General features: G+C 41.9%; 2 protein-coding genes across 7 annotated transcripts in view; one reads left to right on the top strand and one right to left on the bottom strand.

The window, feature by feature from the left end:
* The window catches only part of lnx1 (ligand of numb-protein X 1), a 76833-nt gene extending 75721 nt beyond the window's left edge, over positions 1-1112 (top strand). For both annotated transcript variants that reach the window (XM_015971684.3, XM_015971685.3), the window contains one exon: positions 109-1112. In XM_015971684.3, the coding sequence (XP_015827170.3) occupies positions 109-244 (136 nt within the window). In that variant the 3' untranslated portion in view covers positions 245-1112. The remainder of the gene's footprint in view (positions 1-108) is intronic.
* Positions 931-18004, bottom strand: part of fip1l1a (FIP1 like 1a (S. cerevisiae)) — a 34096-nt gene continuing 17022 nt past the window's right edge. For 3 of the 5 annotated variants that reach the window (XM_015971686.3, XM_015971687.3, XM_054730020.2), the window contains 3 exons: positions 15688-15734; positions 12994-13165; positions 931-1553 (listed from right to left, as the gene is read on the bottom strand). In XM_015971686.3, coding sequence (XP_015827172.3) covers positions 1238-1553; positions 12994-13165; positions 15688-15734 — 535 coding nt within the window. In that variant the 3' untranslated portion in view covers positions 931-1237. The remainder of the gene's footprint in view (positions 1554-12993; positions 13166-15687; positions 15735-18004) is intronic. The other 2 variants (XM_015971688.3, XM_015971690.3) reach the window with 2 other exon arrangements.

Below are 18004 nucleotides of genomic sequence, written 5' to 3'. Positions count from 1 at the left end.
GTCTTTACTGTTGCACGAATAAGTGCGGCCTCTATAAAAGTTGATGAAAAAAAAACGTGTGAAATGCAGATTTTTTTGTTTTTAATGATTACCGTTTTCTGTGTGTAGATGTGGGGACATCCTGCTTGAGGTGAATGGGAAGAGTACATGGGGAATGACGCACACGGCTTTGGTTCGCCTCCTGAAGGAGCTTCGGGGGAGGATCACGCTGACCATCGTCTCCTGGCCAGGCAGCCTGCTGTAACGGCGCTCCGAGCCACCCAGCACCGTTTCAGTGGCACTGGCCGGGGGTTGTTGGGGCTGTAGACTGGCCGACCACCCTAAGCTCGCAGCGGGGGGAGAAACTCAGGACTTAGCTGCTTTATGGGTGCCGCCTGTCAGATGGGCAGTTGAGACTGCCGGGAGTTTGCAGGGGTTCAGATAAGAGACTGAATTATTCCCAGAGGGTTAATGTGTCCCTATGGGAATGCTACACAAGAGGGATCCAGGCTGGACCCACTTCTGACTGTCATCTGTTTGGAGGACGTTGTCGGTGTCCGGAACAACATTCAGCGAGTGGGGTGGGAGGATCGAGAGGAGTCGCAACTTGTTGCCAATTTCAGTAGTTATGTATTAGGCTATGCGATGAGCTGGACTAACATTTGTAAATGTTGGGTGTTAAAAAAATATTGATCCAAGCACTTGTAATGTTTTTTTTGTTTGTTTGTTTATTGTATGGCCTTTAAATGTAGGCTTTATTCTATTTGCACTGACAGTGGTTGTCAGCTTCATCTGTTGAGCTGAAGACATGTTGCCAAGTAGTAGTCTGTAAGTTTTTTAGTTTTTTTTATTCTGTTGTCTCTCGAGCTATGGCTAAAATATTAAAACCACTGGCAAGGAAAAAATACAAAAAATAAAGACTCAGTGTGTTCATAAGTAACGTTTATTTAGGAGACATTGTGGAGGCCTTACTCATTTTTAAGAAAACCCGTACAGATGTGTGTGTGTGTGTGTGTGTGTATCAGCGATGGCCGGAGGTCCATCTGCTGCGGTTCTGTCAGTCACGCTTCAGCCTGAGTATTCTATCTGATGGTACATTTGGTTAAACAATCAATAAAGTTGTTTGAAAAAGAGTCGAGAACAAAGAACTTTGAATAACGAACATTTCAGTGGGATTCATGAAAGCAATGAAACATCCACACTTTGTACAAAACACAAACACGGTTACTTTTAGATCACTTCAAACTGGGACTGGAAATCATTCAGTTCCTCGAGTCAGCGAGGGATTTATTCTATTCCTGCCAGCAGAGATCATCTGGTTGTCACCTCTCCACATCTTTGCCTTTGTTTCTTTCTTTGGGTGTTTGGTTTTCACCCCCGTTGTTCTGTCTCCTCCTGCTGCTGCTGCATCTTCAGAGGGCATACGTGAAAACTGTTTATTCATAGATGATTCTTTCTGAATGTGCGTCTTTGTTGGACCTTTCTTCTGATGTGATTTCTCTTTTCTTTTCTTCGTCTTTCTTCCTCTTTGGCCCTTATAACTGAGCTCTGCAGCATCTCTGTGCTTCTTTCTACTGAGAAAACAAGTCACACCACAGAAACGTTTGGTGTTATTCCCATCACTAGTAGCTTTTAAAAACATCAGAAAATAAAAGGGGAAAGAGCTACAGGCCATGCTCTCCTTTCTGATACATGTCAGTTAGGACTTTAGAGAAACACGTGTCTCCTCCGTATCTTCATCATTACGTTAAATGAGCGTCTCAAATCTGCAAACTTCACAGTGGCCGTGTTCGAGATGAGCCAGTTCTGCACAGATTAGATCACCAGTGATCGGCGCGCAGTGCTTTCCGGTTAGATTTGTGTCCGACTTGCTCTGACGTCATGCATACGTAGGCAACGATAACCTCGTGAGATCAAGGCGGCTGCAGACTTTGGAGCAAGGCGCTGCAGTTGCTCTCCACCGGCTGCAACACCTAGGGCATGACGGGAAACGCCTGGCTCTCACCGGATCTAAGATCTGATTGGTTCTTATTCTGACCCAAACACCCGGTGGTAGAACGTGAAATGTTAGTTGTTCACATGTATTCTGTAAATCATGTTACGCTGACGATGACAACTATATAGGCCATAAAGAGAAATGTGACTGTTTTGTTTTGTCACGCTTCCTATAAACACACTGAACCTATAGCTGATAACCTTTACTTATTATTACAGTCATGTCTTCATATGCACATGCCTACAATATACGATATCCACAAGCATGTGAGGATGTGTTTCAGTTGCTAACAGGCACCAAATTAAAATAAAAAAATAAACAAGTGTGAACACTAACGCGATATCTTCATCCATCGTCACCCACGAGCTACATGTAGGGAAATCTGTCCGACTTAAACGTCGTCTTTCAGCCACTCCCCCTGCTGCTTCCGTCTGCTCTCGTCTGTTTTCCAGGCGAGGCGCAGCTCATCTCGAACACGGTCAATCACGACAGTCATGTCTGCCCATCCTCCCTCAAAAATCAACCAATGAATGCCCAGTGCTACAAAACGTCATAGACATGTAAAACTACATTCTGCAATTCTCAGACAAAAACCCAAATACATTCATCTGTTCTTCATTCAAGGACCAACAGCTGTGTGGAAGCACCAGAATGATCCATGAATGTTTCCATTTTTTTCTTGTAAATTTAGAAAAACATGTTTGTACTCAGAGGTAAGACAAGATTGGAGGCATATAAAATGTACTGGATTGAACTCAAATATCTTCTAACTCTATAGTGCAGGGTGTCCAATCCTGGTCCTGGAGGGCCGGTACTCAACCCTGCTTCAATACACCTGATTTCAATCAGCAGGTGATTAGCAGGCTTCTGCAGAGCTTGATGAGCTGCTACACACACCGGTGATTTAACCACTGAATTAAGTGTGTTGGAGTAGAGAAACCAAACCGGCAGGATACCGGCCCTCCAGGACCAGGATTGGTCACCCCTGCTATAGAGGTACAGGACATTTTAATTAATGACCCCTTAGAATCCTGCAAAACATGATAAAATGGTTCTCATCATAAACTCGAATAACTTTTTCCGTATCACGGTGTTTCCTTTGTGCTTGGAACATGAAATGAGCATGACAGTGGTCAACCCAGTCCAATATACAGAACTTGCCTTAAAACATATTCAGAAAGAAAGAAAGAGAGAAAAAGAACTTTTGTTAGAGCGCCTCTCAAGATCTAAATCACGAGGTGCTTCACAAAAAACTAAATAAAAATAAAGATTTTAAAAAACGATTCAAAATCCTTCAAAACATTGTCCAAAAAAGCAAAAGCTCAATCTTGCAAGATCAAAATGAAAACTCTGAAACACGTGTTAAATAATGTTGAACTAAACTGAGTTTGTTTGTTTGTATTAAATAATTGTCAGATTTTCAATAGACTTCCTGTTTTTAATCTTGTCCAATAAATTAAATAGAAACAGATGTTGGTGCAGGAACGCTCAAGACCAAAGACGAGCTCTAGGGAGAGAGTAATGCAGGGGTGGACCTTTAAAGCGCCCGAGCGCCAATGGCGCTAAATTTTCTCGTTGGGCGGTAAATACTTGACGACTTACCGCCCGGGTGGCGCCCAAGCCTTATTTGTCATTCACCTACATCATGGCCGCGCCCTGTAGGAAGCCACCGTTTTCGCTTCGCGCGCGTGAACCTGCGCGCCTCTAGCCACGTACTGCACGTACTGCACTTGTACGATTCGTGCACGTACTGCACGATTCTAGTTATAGCCACGTGAACTATAAGTTCACTATTAAAGACGAAGTGGAACCACGCTAGAAACACACAAGCACGCCGGAAGATGGCGCCAACACAGGGATGGGATTTCTTGATGAAATCTCCGGCAAAACGCTTTAAAACTGGTGAGGAGAAGCGAGACAGTTCGAAACGGTATGAAGCAGAGAAGCGTGTGCGTAAGTGGAATGATTCTTGGAGGTTTAAAGAAGACGGGAGGCGCAGAGAATGGCTGTGTTCGAGTTGAGCAGCGGCTCGCCTGGAAACCAGACGAGAGCAGACGGACGCAGCAGGGGGAGTGGCTTAAAGCCGGCGTTTAAGTCGGACAGATTTCCCTGCATGTGTAGCTCGTGGGTGACGATCGCTGAAGATATTGCGTTAGCGTTCACACTTGTTCAATTTTCAATTTTAATTCTGGTGCCTGTTAGCAACTGAAACACATCCTCACATGCTTGTGGATATCATATATTGTATATGAAGGCATGACTGTAATAATAAGTAAAGGTTAGCAGCTGTAGCTTCAGTGTGCTCATAGGACACGTGACAAAAGAACACAAATCACATTCCTCTTTATGGCCTATATAGTTGTCATCATCAACATAACGTGATTTACAGAATACATGTGACCAACTAACATTTCATGTTCTACCACCGGATGTTTGGATCAAAATATGAACCAATCAGATCTTAGATCAGGTGAGAGCCAGGCGTTTCCCGTCATCCTCTAGGTTTTGCAGCCGGTGGAGAGCAACTGCAGCGCCTTGCTTCAAAATCTGCGGCCGCCTTGATCTCACGAGGTTATCGTTGCCTACGTACGCATGACGTCAGAGCAAGTCGGCGTCAAGTCGGACACAAATCTAACCGGCATGCACTGCTCGCCGATCAGCGGTGGTCTAATCTGCGCAGAACTGGCTCATCTCGAACACAGCCGATGGCTCGAGTACAGCAAAGCGGAGGAGGTGATGTACTGCGTTGTATGCCGGAAGTATGCGACGACAAAATCGTGTTTTGTTGAGGGAACAAACAAATTCAAACTTGAATACGTTATTATGTTTGTGAATGTGTGCAAAATAAAGGTTTATTAAATTTAAAACGGTTCACTTGTTATTTTGACTTGTTTTGGCAGCTGACCAGCGGGGCCGGTAGATTCTTGGCGGGGCCGGTAAATATTCAGAGTTACCGGCCCCGCTGGCCGGTTGGTTTTGAAGTTAATGTCCACCCCTGTAATGGTAACATAAGGTACTAAAGCAGCTCAGAAAGATAACAACAAAGGATCTTCCTTCGCCCCTCTGGTTTAACGTTAGAAGAGTGTGTCATTTAGCATCACACCATGCCTCCTAAATTAAAAATCTCAAAGAGACAAAGGTGGTTTCTCCAGTTATAAAGCTGCTATCAGTGAAGGAGAGAGCAATAATTCTCCCTAACACAAGTAAAAACTAAAATAACTCTGCTAGACTGTATTTAAATGCAAACAGTCACACTGCTATTGTTGACTGCTGCAAATTAGTTTCAAACTGCTATGTTATTGCTACGCCCTCACTGCTCAGAATTGGCAGCGCCCTGATTTGCCTCTGGTGTAGTGTATTACAGAAAACTTCTTTTCAATTAGCAACTCCTAATTGTTTGAATGCTGCAAAGCATTCAGACTGTAGTGATCCTGTTTCTCTTTATAGTCTGTTTATTATTCTGCTTCCGTACGTTTTTTGGCATTTAACTACTTCCACAATTCTTCAACTATTTACACAATTTTGGTATCAAAACGTTCAGATCGTTCAGCTTATGCCGGCAATGACTTTTGGTATTAAAATATTTTATACTTTTTGAGATATTCAGCTTTTTCTGCGATTTTTTTGTCCCATTGAAATGAATGGGATTGCTCAATTTTCAGCTAAATTCTATCACTTTTTTGAACTCTTACTCTTATAGTTTAACTTTAACCTAGAGACTTCATTAAAGTTTCAACAAACTCACACGACTTTCAGCTATCACTGGTTAAAAACATTTTTGATATCTATTACAGTTTTTCTAAAATCGCAGGTAGAAGTTGAGGTACGGCTTGAGGTTTTCAGAAAAAAATCACAAAAATTATATTGGGCAGAGCTAGGAGCAATGACGCTCCTTTGCTCCATTTCTGGCATTGTCCTGAGAAAACCGTAAGTCCGGTTGAAATGAGGCGCATGCTGGCTTACAGCTAACGGATATACCTTCGTTTTGAGCTATAAATCATGACTGTACTCCAAACATTGTGGTCGTACGGTTCGTTTGTTTGAGAAAATTCAAAATTTAAAAAAAATTCTCTCACCACTCTAAGCTGAAAATTCCACCCTCTTCACTTTTAACCTTCACATTTCCTGGAAACAACTCTTTCCAACACCCAGACCGTTTGGAGTACCGACACAAATTATATGTCAAAAAGTAGGAATTTCTGTCAGCTTTTCGGGATGGTTTTACTTTATCCTTAAGTGTTACATTTCTTTCTCTACACGCCTCAGAAGGAGGAGAGACCCTGATTCTGTCTCATTGAAACCCATGTTAAAGGAGCAGAGATTTTCTCCTCCGCTCAGCTTCAGACAGCTAAAATGTTCTCGTCATAGCTTCTAGACAATTCCTGGTAGGCACATAAAAATTCACACAGATGACCATCAAAGCCTTCTGCCACTCATGCATTTTGAATTTTTCCAATAGGTGCAGCGGTTTTTTAATGGCGATGAGACGTGTCAGAGATCTGAAATGACATCTGAGCAGCTGAGCTCTGTTAAATGCATGATTTATGAAATCTTGAAACAAAAATTTCCACCGAACACATCTTTCATAGTACACTAAAGATTTTCTCAAATTTAGTAGGTTTTTTGTCAGCTTCAAAGTGCTGTCTTCAGTTTTGCTGTTGGTATTACATTATTTGTGCTACAAGCCCCAGAAGGAGGACTGTGCCAGCTTTCCTCCATTTAAACCCCTTTAGAAAAAAAAGGCACCTGCGGCCGACAGACAGCTGAAATGTTCTCCTCATATCTTCTAGAACATTTGCGGTAGGCGCACAAGACTTCACACACATGACCACCATAGCCTTCTGCCGCCCGCGCTTTTTGAATTTTTCAATTCGGTGCAGTACTTTTCGAATGGTGATGAGAAGTTTGACAGGTCCAATTTCACTTCTGAAGGACAGATTTAAAGGCTTCTCTCATTAACGGTACAGCTGCAGGCCTCCAACAGCCAAGGGGAAAAGGCGGGAAAACAGTGCTGCTCTCTGATTGGTTGAGAGTATTCAACCATTTTCTGTTCAAGCAGGATCCAGCATCCACACATGACACATCAAATCGACCAGCTTGGTCTCAGAATCTTGTATTCAATTTTAAATGCATTATCTGTTACCATAGAAACACAAGTGCATACGTATATCCCCAAACAAGTCTTATGGAAATGCATGTGAAAAGCCTAATATTGAGCCTACAACATACTGCTGTTTCTTATCTTTCTGAGCTCTATACACTTAAAACTAGCAGCATAGCTGACATTTTAACACTAGTCAGAAGGCAGGAACCGCCCCCTCCTCCTTCGATGCTCTCTCATTGGCTGAGAGTTTTCAATCGTCTTCTGCCTAAAAAGAAATGTGCACCCACACATATGATACATCAATTAAACCTGCTTGATCCCAGGAGTCTTGTATTAACTTGATATTGTGTTCTGCGTTACCATGGCAATGTGCTTAGCAACAACATTTAACAACATTTTAGAAACAACTTATCAACATACTTTAATATAGAAATGTTATTCAAAATGTAAGAGTCATGTGACATTGTACGTTGCTTTATTAAAGAAGACTCCTGTCATCTGTTACCATGGCAACACAAGGAACTACAAATCACTTTAACCAAGTCTCACTGGAATGAATATAAAAAGCTGAATATTGAGCCATTAACAGACTCCTGTTTGAAACAAGTTAAATATGATTGACCGTCAGAAGGTGGGAAAGTGCCCCGTTCCCTCCCAGCTCCCTGATTGGTTGAGAGAGGTCAATCATCTTCTGGCTAAATGGAATTACACACCCACTTATGTGAGACATCAAATCGATCAACTTGGCCTAAGGAATCCATCCATCCATCCATCCATCTAACATCCATCCAACAGCCCATTTATCATTTCATTCATCCAACCATTCATCAATTCCACACCAAGTCTGAACATATGCTAATCTATCTGTTAGGTAAAATTTGAAAATCAGAGTTTTTCACCATGATTTACATTTTAAACTGATGTAGAAATGCTTCCTGTCTGAATGCAAATTGTTCCCTATGCAGCCAAACCAAGGCTAGACTTGGTGACTCTTTGGTCTGTCTGTAGCATCCTGCTGTGAAGACCCCTTTGAAGAATTCCTGTTATCTTCTGTGTAGGTGTGGTTATCTCTGACTTGGTCCTAATAAAAGCGCTCCGCAGCTTTGCTTCTGGGTGAGAACAAACCGCCTTCTGACTCTGGTGTGTATGTTTCACCCTTTACAAAGTTCGTTTATTGATCGTTGTTTGATGATTCAATTTCCAAAGATCTAATCCCTCTGTGTATGCTCTGACTTTTTTTGAGGTAATTTGGAAGTAATATAGAAATTACCCAACACTATCAGTTTCAGATATCAGTAAAAGTTTCTAAATTCACAGTCCAGCCAATTGTTAAAATGTACCTGTTAAACTATTCTCATTCAAATGCCAGCTGTTTAACATTTCATCTTTTGAGTTTTTAATAAACGTTCAGAGATTTAAGTGTTCTGCTGTTAAGCATATTTTTGTCCATTCTCCACCTATATTCTGAGCTTTATTACACTTGTTGGTGATTTTTGCTTCTTTAAATACATTCAGCTCATTTTGACAGTTTAGCTTAGTTTCAGCTTACTTCAGCTATTCAGCAATCAGTTACCAAATTTAGCATATGCTGCTAATTTCACAGTTCAGCTAAATGTAAAGATTAAACTGTTAAACTTGTCCTACTGAAATAACAGGTGTTTTGACATTTTAGCTGTCCAGATTTTTATACAATGTTCACAGATTTCAGTTTTCTGCTGTTTAGGATTATTTTTCTCATTATTCGCTTACTTTTTGTGCTTTACTCGGTTGTTGGTGCTTTTTGCCTCTACATCTTAGCTGTGTCCTTTGTTAACATGGAAACTAGGCTCATAACACATTCTAATAATGCTTTTACCAAGAATTTCAGCTGCAGGATAATTATCATTTTAAAATGTGTGTCTGCTCCCCTGCTTGAACATAATCCAGCCCAGTCAGTAAGGAAGTGTGTGCAGGTTTCTTATCAGCCAGTGAGGAGCTGAGGGTTGAAATCTGATTAATCTGATTCTTTGTATGAACCAATGCCACACATGTACTCATAGACCAAGATGAAAAGTGTGGATGTTGCATGTCAACACTGACTCGTACACATGTGGCCAGATGTGTGCATGAAAGACAGGATGAGAGGGTCTGAGCGAGGGCCGGTTGGCAAGAGCTACGTTTATCATTCAAAACTGAAATTTACAATCAGGAGACAAGTGTTGACCAAATGAACAATTGAGTTATTCAGCCTGCAGCCACAAGAAAAGGTGAAGGATGTCAGAAATGAACGGTTGACAATGCCCTAACAGCCTTCCTCATTATGAGTCGAGATGGGTGAGTCCATGAATGTTCAGTGACAGTGTGACGTAGATCTGTCAGGCTTTTCTAACCCTAGAGTTTCACTGTCTATTTTCTACCAGAAGCTAATGCAGGAGGTGGGTGTAGGAGACTATTTCATGTTCAGCCTGCATGAAAAACTCGGTGACCGATTATAATCAAAAATAAGATGTTAAAAATGGGTTTTCAGTGCACCACACCTTTTAAAATAAAATAAAAACATAAAGAGATGCACAGGTGTCAGTCTTGTGGATTGTATTAGTGGTTGTAGTTATTCCAGACCAGACTCAAGCACAGCTGATGACCAGTATCTGATCCCTGAAGTCGACCACTGCTGGGCAGTAACAGTGTGCCTCAGCTGGGGACACACACGGGCCAGCAAAGCTTCAACATGAGCAGCACCCACGATCATCACTTCAGTGAACAAAAGGAGCAACTACTAACACAGCAACAAAGAAGCTCCATCTGTTTCTTTTCTTCTCACACACGTGCAATGAAATCTATTTCCTGGCTAAAAATAGCCTGGAACACGGTCATAAATCAATGTAACCAAAAGCACACAAATATATCATATGTGACGCTCATATATCATAGAACACGTGTGAATCACACATCGTGAGAAGGTAGGGCAAACCCCGTAATGAGTGAGCAGCACACCCTTAAGGCTGTGGGGAAGACTTTACATCAGAACAAACACAAGCACGAATACTGAAATCTCCTGAGCGTTCCCTGTGTGCCTGTCATGCACATGTGACTCCAGCTCATCCGGTCTTGTGCAGTCAGCCTACAGCTTCACAGCTGTCCCCGTGTCCTACTTCCTTCGCCTGACCCACAAGACTGCTCGAGTTTTACCTGAATTTTGTCACCTTGTACGTATAATAGGAAAAACTCCCCGACATGCGGGCAAAAGTGCTGAAAAGCAAAACTCTGGAGTGCATGAGAGCGTTTTTACACTAATACAGTGCTTCATTTAGTCATTTTTGCTATTTTTGCACTAACTGCATGCAAAGTAATTAACAGTAAGTTAAAGCCGAAGTGAAAACACTAATTTGTGGTCGTCAGCAGGATTTCTAGCTTTTTGCACATTGTAGATTATTTGTTTGCAGTGCATGATGGGACGAGAGGGTGCTCGCTGCAGAACTACAAAGGTGGAGCTGCACCAGAGTCAGCCCCGCCCATTCACGCAAACTCAGCCTAGCCCACTGACTTCCGGTTTTGTTTTTCAACTTTATCGCAAACTGACCTGACCCACATGAATTACGGCTGTTACTAGTTTACAGTCGTTAATGCTATGTTCTATGCTCCAATTAAACAAGATAAATATAACTTGCTACATGACAAAGCCTGAATATATCTCGAAATGAAAAGGTTTATTTCAGCGAATATCTGCCCACAGCCGCTCTAACAAAACTCCTGTACAACAACATTTGACGATATCATGTGGGTTCTGGTAGTCCAGTGGCAAGATCATTAGACTTAAGTTTTGCTTTCCCCTCAGCTGATGCCGGTTCGACTCTCGGTGGGGCCGGCAACAATCTATTTAGCCAGCTGAAACATTTAATTTGTTCATATTTTAGTTGTAATGTTCATTTTCAGCAAAATATTTATGTCTCTGCAAGTTCTTTGAATTTGGTCGTTCCTAAACAGCATTTTAGTTGAAACTCTGCTCACAGATGGACTCACGCTGGCTAAATAAACGAATGAATAAATAAAAAAACACATTAGTCATTATATGTTAAACGGCATACCAATAAATTGTTGTAAACATAGTACTGGCAAGTGTAGCTAGAAATGAGGCAAAGTGGTTATAGAATATTTCCACTACTGGGAGGAGAACCTGCACAAAACTGCATGTCAACCTGACACCATAACCACTACACCACCACATCTGATAAAACTTGGGTGGCGTTACATGTCATTCTGCTATCCAGTGTGTCTTTGTAGACGGGGTGTATGATTTTTCTGGCGGTGTCTCAGTAGAAGTCATTTCAGAAATAATTTGTCAGAAAATTCACAGAATATCCAGATTTGAGAACCAAGACCAGACCCGCTTCGGGGGAGGAGACCAAATTGAAGCTGAGATGGGAGGAAAATGCATGAATGAGGCCAAAAATGGCTTTGGCGTGTTTCTTATGAGGAAATGACAATATAACATGATTAAAAGTTCCAAAAGTTAGATTTTTAATGATATGGAACCTTTACAAAAACTGTTCAATTCACTTCTCAACTCAGTCCTCAATCTTGCATTTTTTAGCTATAACACCCTCTTTGGTTCCAGAATGCTATTAAGTCTGACAACTGGAAGGAATTGGACTGACTCTGATAGAATGGGCGGGGCTGATTCTGGAATGGGCGGGGCTGACTCTGGTGAAGCTCCACCTTCTGGTGCAGCTCCGCCTTTGTGGTTCTGCAGCGAGCACCACTTGGATGGGACAGGGTTGCAGTGGACTTACTTCTTACAGATAGGGTCAGATCTAAATTCTGCTTCTGTTGAGTGTGAGTATGTTGGGATGTGAGTGTTTTGGAAAAATTCAGGTACGTGCTGGGGTGTAACACCAGTAGAAACACCAAGATGCAGGTTTCTTGTGTTGCAAAACCTGGCTAACCAGTGATGCTAATGATAACGACAACAGTTAGCAGAAATGATATTATTCTCCTGAGACCTGAATTTGCGTTTGGTGTGATTTAAAAGAAAAAACACTTGTAGTCATTACAGATTAGACAACAAATGTGAACCTAATAACAAAAATAATTAAAATATTGACAAACTTCCAAAAGAAAAAATGTTTAAACTTTAACTTAAAGGTGCATTATGTAAAAAAGAAGTAAAAATGACATCCTGTGGTAAAAATTGGCTACTGCAACCACAACTCTGGAGATTTTTGCCAACCATCGTCAAATTACAATTGTCAGCCCTGCCGTATTAGCTTGCAGGAGACACGACAACCCCACAGTCACTGATGGTAAACAGTAGTTATGTCCCTCCTTCCTTTTATTTTGAAAGGAGAGAAACTGACAACCCCTGCAGCCAGCTGGATAGGAAATATGTTTCAGTATATCCTTCCTTCCAAAATGGCTGAAGCATAAGACTCTTTAGGGATTTTCTCACTGTAAACCTTGCACCTTTAAAGTCAATTACAAGTATCTATAAATGATTAAAAAAAAAGGTGTATGTAGAAGAGAATAAAATATTATAGTGCAGGAAGTCAATGCCCACATTTGTGGACACAGGGTCTAAGGAGGTTAAAGCTGGTGTGTGTGTGTGTGTGTGTGTGTGTGTGTGTGTGTGTGTGTGTGTGTGTGTGTGTGTGTGTGTGTGTGTGTGTGTGTGTGTGTGTTAGCATGTAAAAACGTGCAAAGGCCAAGTTGGCCACACACTAAAAGGGTAGAATTAGAATGAACAAAGGGACTATCAAAGCTATAGCGTCTTATCCAGACCAGCAGCTGTTCAGCAGGTTTGCATTCATCCCCAGAAGAAGCAAGCATGAATGGAAAAGAGGAAATGAGACAAAAGGCTATCCAGAACTCCAGACGTAAACACTGTAAACAAAAACTGCTGCAGAGTTTAATGGTGATCGTATTGTAACCTGTGGCCCACCTGTTGTGTGAAGAGTGTGAGCTCTGGTTTTTTCTGTCCCTGGATGCTTTGCGTTTTTTATCATGCCCATTCTCTCTTGTGCTGTCTCCGTCTCCGCCATGTGTTTTCTGAGTTATGAAGCATTTCCAGTCCTTGGTAACACCAGTCACTGCTCTGCTTTTTGACACATTCCCTGGAATAAAAGATCACACAACCCAACAGAAATGGAAGAGGACGATTCAAAACATTAGCAATGTAAACGTAAAGTTGTTGCATTCAAAGTGATACTTCCTTTTTCCTTTTATACCCTCGTTGGTCACTTTATTAGGTACACAGGTTCAGCTGTTCGCTACTCAGCCAATCACATGACAGGAACTCAACCCATTTAGGCATCTTTATGAAGATGAGTTAATGAAGTTCAAACTGAGCATGAGAATGGAGAAACAGGAGATTTCAGAGACTTTGCATGTGGCATGGTTGTTGCTACCACATCAGCTGCTCTGAGTGTTTCAGAACCTGCTCAGCTACTTGGATTTTGATGCACAACCTCAATGGTTTAAAGAGGATGGTCTAAAAACTACCCATGAAATTATCCACCCAGCAGCAGCTTTGTGGCTGAATGTCTGCTTAAGATAAAGGTGAAACGGTCAAACTGGTTCTAGATGATAAAAAGACAAAAGCAACTCAAAAATCCACTGATTTCTATCAAGGTCACTCCTGTTGGCTAAGAACGGGAGCCTAAGGCTACAATTCACCCAGGATCACCAGAACTGGACCAGAAGAAAATGTTTCCTGCTCTGGTGAGTCTGGATCTCCGCCGCAACGCTCTAATGGTCGGGTCAGAAAATGGTGTCACCAACATGAAAGCACGGATCCATCCTGTCTTGCATCAATGCTACAGATTGCTGCAGGTGCTGTGATGGTGTGGGGGAGATGTGCTGGTCTCACTTTGGACCCCTTAGTACCACCTGAGCCTGGTTTAAACACCACAGCCTACCTGAGTATTGCTGCTGACCATGTCCTTCCCTGTATGACCACATGGTCCCATCTTCTGATGGCTACTTCCAGCAGGATAAAGCACCATGTCACAAAGGTCAGAGCAGCTCTAACTGGTTTATAGAACATCACCTTACGTTCACTAACCAATCTCAACAGTCCACAGAACCTGTGGGATGTGGTGGAACGTGGTGGACATTTGCATCATGCCAACATGGACCAGTGGGAAGTATGTGAGGAATGTTTAAAAATAACACAAGTTAAAACAGAGTGTGTGAAGCAGATGCTATGATGAACTGACAAAAGCTTGTGGCAAATTTACATTTCATTACCAAAATTAAAAGATGCTTTTGTGATAATAGGAAGATGTGTTGCTTATTTAATTCTATAATTCCCAGCCGACTGTGAAGCAGCTGGGATGAGAATCAGCTCCTCTTAATCTGAGACCATGGTCTTGAGTCAGAAAAGGGTAGAATGCCTTCTCCGGGTCAGGGATGAGGTCCTGCCTCAAGTGGAGGAGTTTAAGTATCTCGGGGTCTTGTTCACTAGTGAGGGAAAACTGGAGCGTGAGATCGACAGGTGGATTGGTGCTGCGTCTGCAGTGATGCGGGCGTTGTACCGGTCTGTCGTGGTGAAGAGAGAGCTGAGCTGGAAGGTGAAGCTCTCGATTTACCGGTTGATCTACGTTCCTACCCTCACCTGTGGTCACGAGCTTTGGGTAGAGACTGAAGAACGAGATCGTGGATACAAGCGGCTGAAATAAGTTTTCTCTTCAGGATGGCTGGGCTCTCCCTTGAAGATAGGGTGTGAAGCTCGGTCATCCGGGAGGGGCTCAGAGTAGACCCACTGCTCCTCCAAATCGAGAGGAGCCAGTTGAGGTGGCTTGGACATCTGATTAAGATGCCTCCTGCACGCCTCCCTGATGAGGTTTTCTGGATAATTCCAACCAGGAGGAGACCCGAGGGAATACACAGGAAATATGTTTCTCGGGCAGCCAGAGAACGCCTTCGGATTCCCCCAGAGGAGCTGGCCCAAGTGTCTGGGGAGGGAGAAGTCTGGGCCTCTCTGCTCAGGCTGCTGCCCCGTGACCTGACCTCGGATATGCAAAAAAGAATAAATGGAAAGTTGTAATACCATTGGATTAAAGGCTAAGTTCACTTAGAAACCATTTCTCACTTTATATATTTGAAAATGATTGGTCGATAGAAAATTGACAAACATTCGGATTAGAAAAGCCACTCAAATTTATGTCTCATTGAAAACTGGCATTGATGGGCTCATCCATCTTGGCTCACAACCAGGGAAGGCTGTTGTTGATTTAGCATCCAGAAGAGAGGAGAGTATGTCTCGGCTAGTAGAAGCTAACTCGTAGCATTAGCAACTCCACAACATGGCATGATTCCTCCAGGTGTGTGTTATTTGCTGAGATAAACCATCAGCCTCGGAGAGAAAACATAGCCAGTGGTAGAGTCAAGAAGGCTAACTTCTATCCTGACACAGGAGCACAAACGTTTTTTCCCACAGAGATCACCTACAATGGATTCATTCATGCTAGAGACCACTGCAAATGTGTTTAAAAAACGAGTGAACTTGGTCTTCAAGTCAAACCCAGGAACTTGTCAAGTAATCGCACAGTGAAAACTAGATGAGGGGCTAAAACTGGTAATCTCCAGTACTCGTGTGTTATCAACATGTAATTTTTCCATTGTGAAAACATACTTTCTTTACTGAAGACACTTCGGCATTGTGAAGTTGAACGCTGATCCCTGGAAAAACAAAACACAAAAGAACCATTGAAAAAAATAAACGGGTAATTTAAAATCTGCTGAAAAAGACATTTTAGGCTCTACAAGGAGGCAAAGATGCTGAGTTCTAACCCATCTGTACATAAAAAGCTTGAGTCCTGGTTTGAGCTAGTAGGTGTTACAATCTGGTCCTGGTAGGCCGTTGTCCTGTTTTTACGTGATGTTTCAGATCATTCATTCTAATTGGAACAGTGTAAATTAAACAAATTCACAAGTGAATCAATACATAAGTGGACCAGTTATAGAAATGATCAAAGCCCTTTTCCAAATGTGCTGCTGTGTTTTCCAAGTGTTTGAAGTGATTGGCTCAGTGTCAAGACACAGCGAGCGCTCGCCAGCCATAAGCAGGAATATTGTCTTGATCTGTTGCCTTCCACGTGGCTTGGACACACACACACACACACACACACACACACACACACACACACACACACACACTGCTTCCAAATGAAAACTTCCGATGATGAACCGAATGCGTATGAAGTTCATCCAGCAGTGTAGATCCAAACACAAGACACCATAAATCTAATAAAGAACAGTCCAGCACTTGTGAATTTTACCTTCTGTCCAACAGACACAGATGCTTCCTCGTGAATGAACTACAGCGAATCAATGGCAGAGGGGTTTCAAGGCACAAATCGCTGAGAGCAACATACAATTATAACAAAATCTTAGCTTAATATTTATAAAATTCTTAGATGCAACATGATTTCGGCCAAGGATGTTTCAATCGCATTTCTTTGTTCCCGATCCGAGTCCGAGTCATTGATTTTGAGTGTCTGCTGATACAGAGTCCTGATCCAACTCTTCAACAAAGCAATAAAATAAAAATAAAAAAGGGAAAAACATCCAAATGTTCCTTTAATTAATACTTAGGTATTTATGTATTTGTCATTTCCTTATTTATCCGCCAAAAAAACAGTACTTGTTTAGAAAGTACATTATTAAAAAAAACGTGTTAATATTATGAATATATTTAAAAGTAGCAGAGTTGCTCATATTTCAAAGTGTTTACATCCGTATGCTGCGCGTTCTCATGAAACGGGAGGCTGGAGCCACCACGGCCATCAGCTAACGTTTATCTGCACAACAGCCAGCTATCAGCAGTCCGGCTCAGGTGCTGCAGAAGGAAAAAACATGATGTTTTGTTGTCCGTCTGCACTATCTCTGTGTACATTAACATATCTTAACATAACATATCACTGCTGGACAGCTCCAGGTTTTCTTTAGAGATGCCGCTGTGAACTGTGAAGGCTGCTTATGCAGCTGTCACTTCCAGCATGTTGAATGTCCAGTATGCACACATTACACGTGGCTGCTACGCTGCCTTCGCTGTCCAGTTTAAAATAGCATCAAAATACGTAGAGACACGTTAGCTCTGCTTTAGCCTGCTAGCTGACAGCTGCATGTTACGGTGCCTGCCGTAAACTGATGAGGTATGGGCATTGTTTTCTTCCAAGAAATAAAGAACACTGATGTAGAAGAACTTGTTGAGATTAAAACTAAGCTGTTGTTCTGATTGGAAACCTCTATCTCAGGGTGAATTTAAAAAGTCATATTTGTTGTTTAATAAGGCTAAATCCGAACGGAGCATCCTTAAGTTTCAGTATAAATATTAATGAATATTAATTCATTTAAAATCCCTTATTGATGCATTTAATGTTCAATCACTTGAACTGCAATAGGACGCTGTCAAAGTGAGAAGTTTAGAAGGTCCTTTCATGGCAACAAAAAATTAAAAAGAAAAACTAATCTACCCTAAAAACAAAAAGGAATAAGCAATAAGAATGTAAACATAACAAACCAACATAAAAGTGGCCCAATATTTGGGCATCATTGGGCGTATTATGGTGACGTTATCATAATAGCACCGCAGTATGAAATGACTGATTTGGGAGCATCTAAAGCCGGAGTCCAGGTTGTGCCAGTGAAACCTTGTGTTTCTAATATCTTCAAGGGAAAACCTGGACAGCAACAGTGGAGCAGGAATTTTAAACATAATGTTGCACGTGTGCGTGGAAGAAAAAAGAAAAGTTGAAAAGGAAATGATTCATAAAGTGCAGGAGATGGCTGGCAGAGTTCATAAGAACACCAAGTCCCTGAAGGATGTGAGGATTTAGCAGCTGGATGGAGATGTGAAAAAAACGATTTTAGGACAAAGCACTGAGTGGATTCAGGCCCACGTCAGACACTGCATATCAGGCGATAAGGAAGCGGTGGGATCAAGAAAA

The sequence above is a fragment of the Nothobranchius furzeri genome, chromosome 8, assembly GCF_043380555.1.
Source record: "Nothobranchius furzeri strain GRZ-AD chromosome 8, NfurGRZ-RIMD1, whole genome shotgun sequence".
NCBI lineage: Eukaryota > Metazoa > Chordata > Actinopteri > Cyprinodontiformes > Nothobranchiidae > Nothobranchius > Nothobranchius furzeri.
The sequence above is the reverse complement of the archived record's forward strand: the minus strand, read 5'-3'. Positions and strand labels throughout refer to the sequence as shown.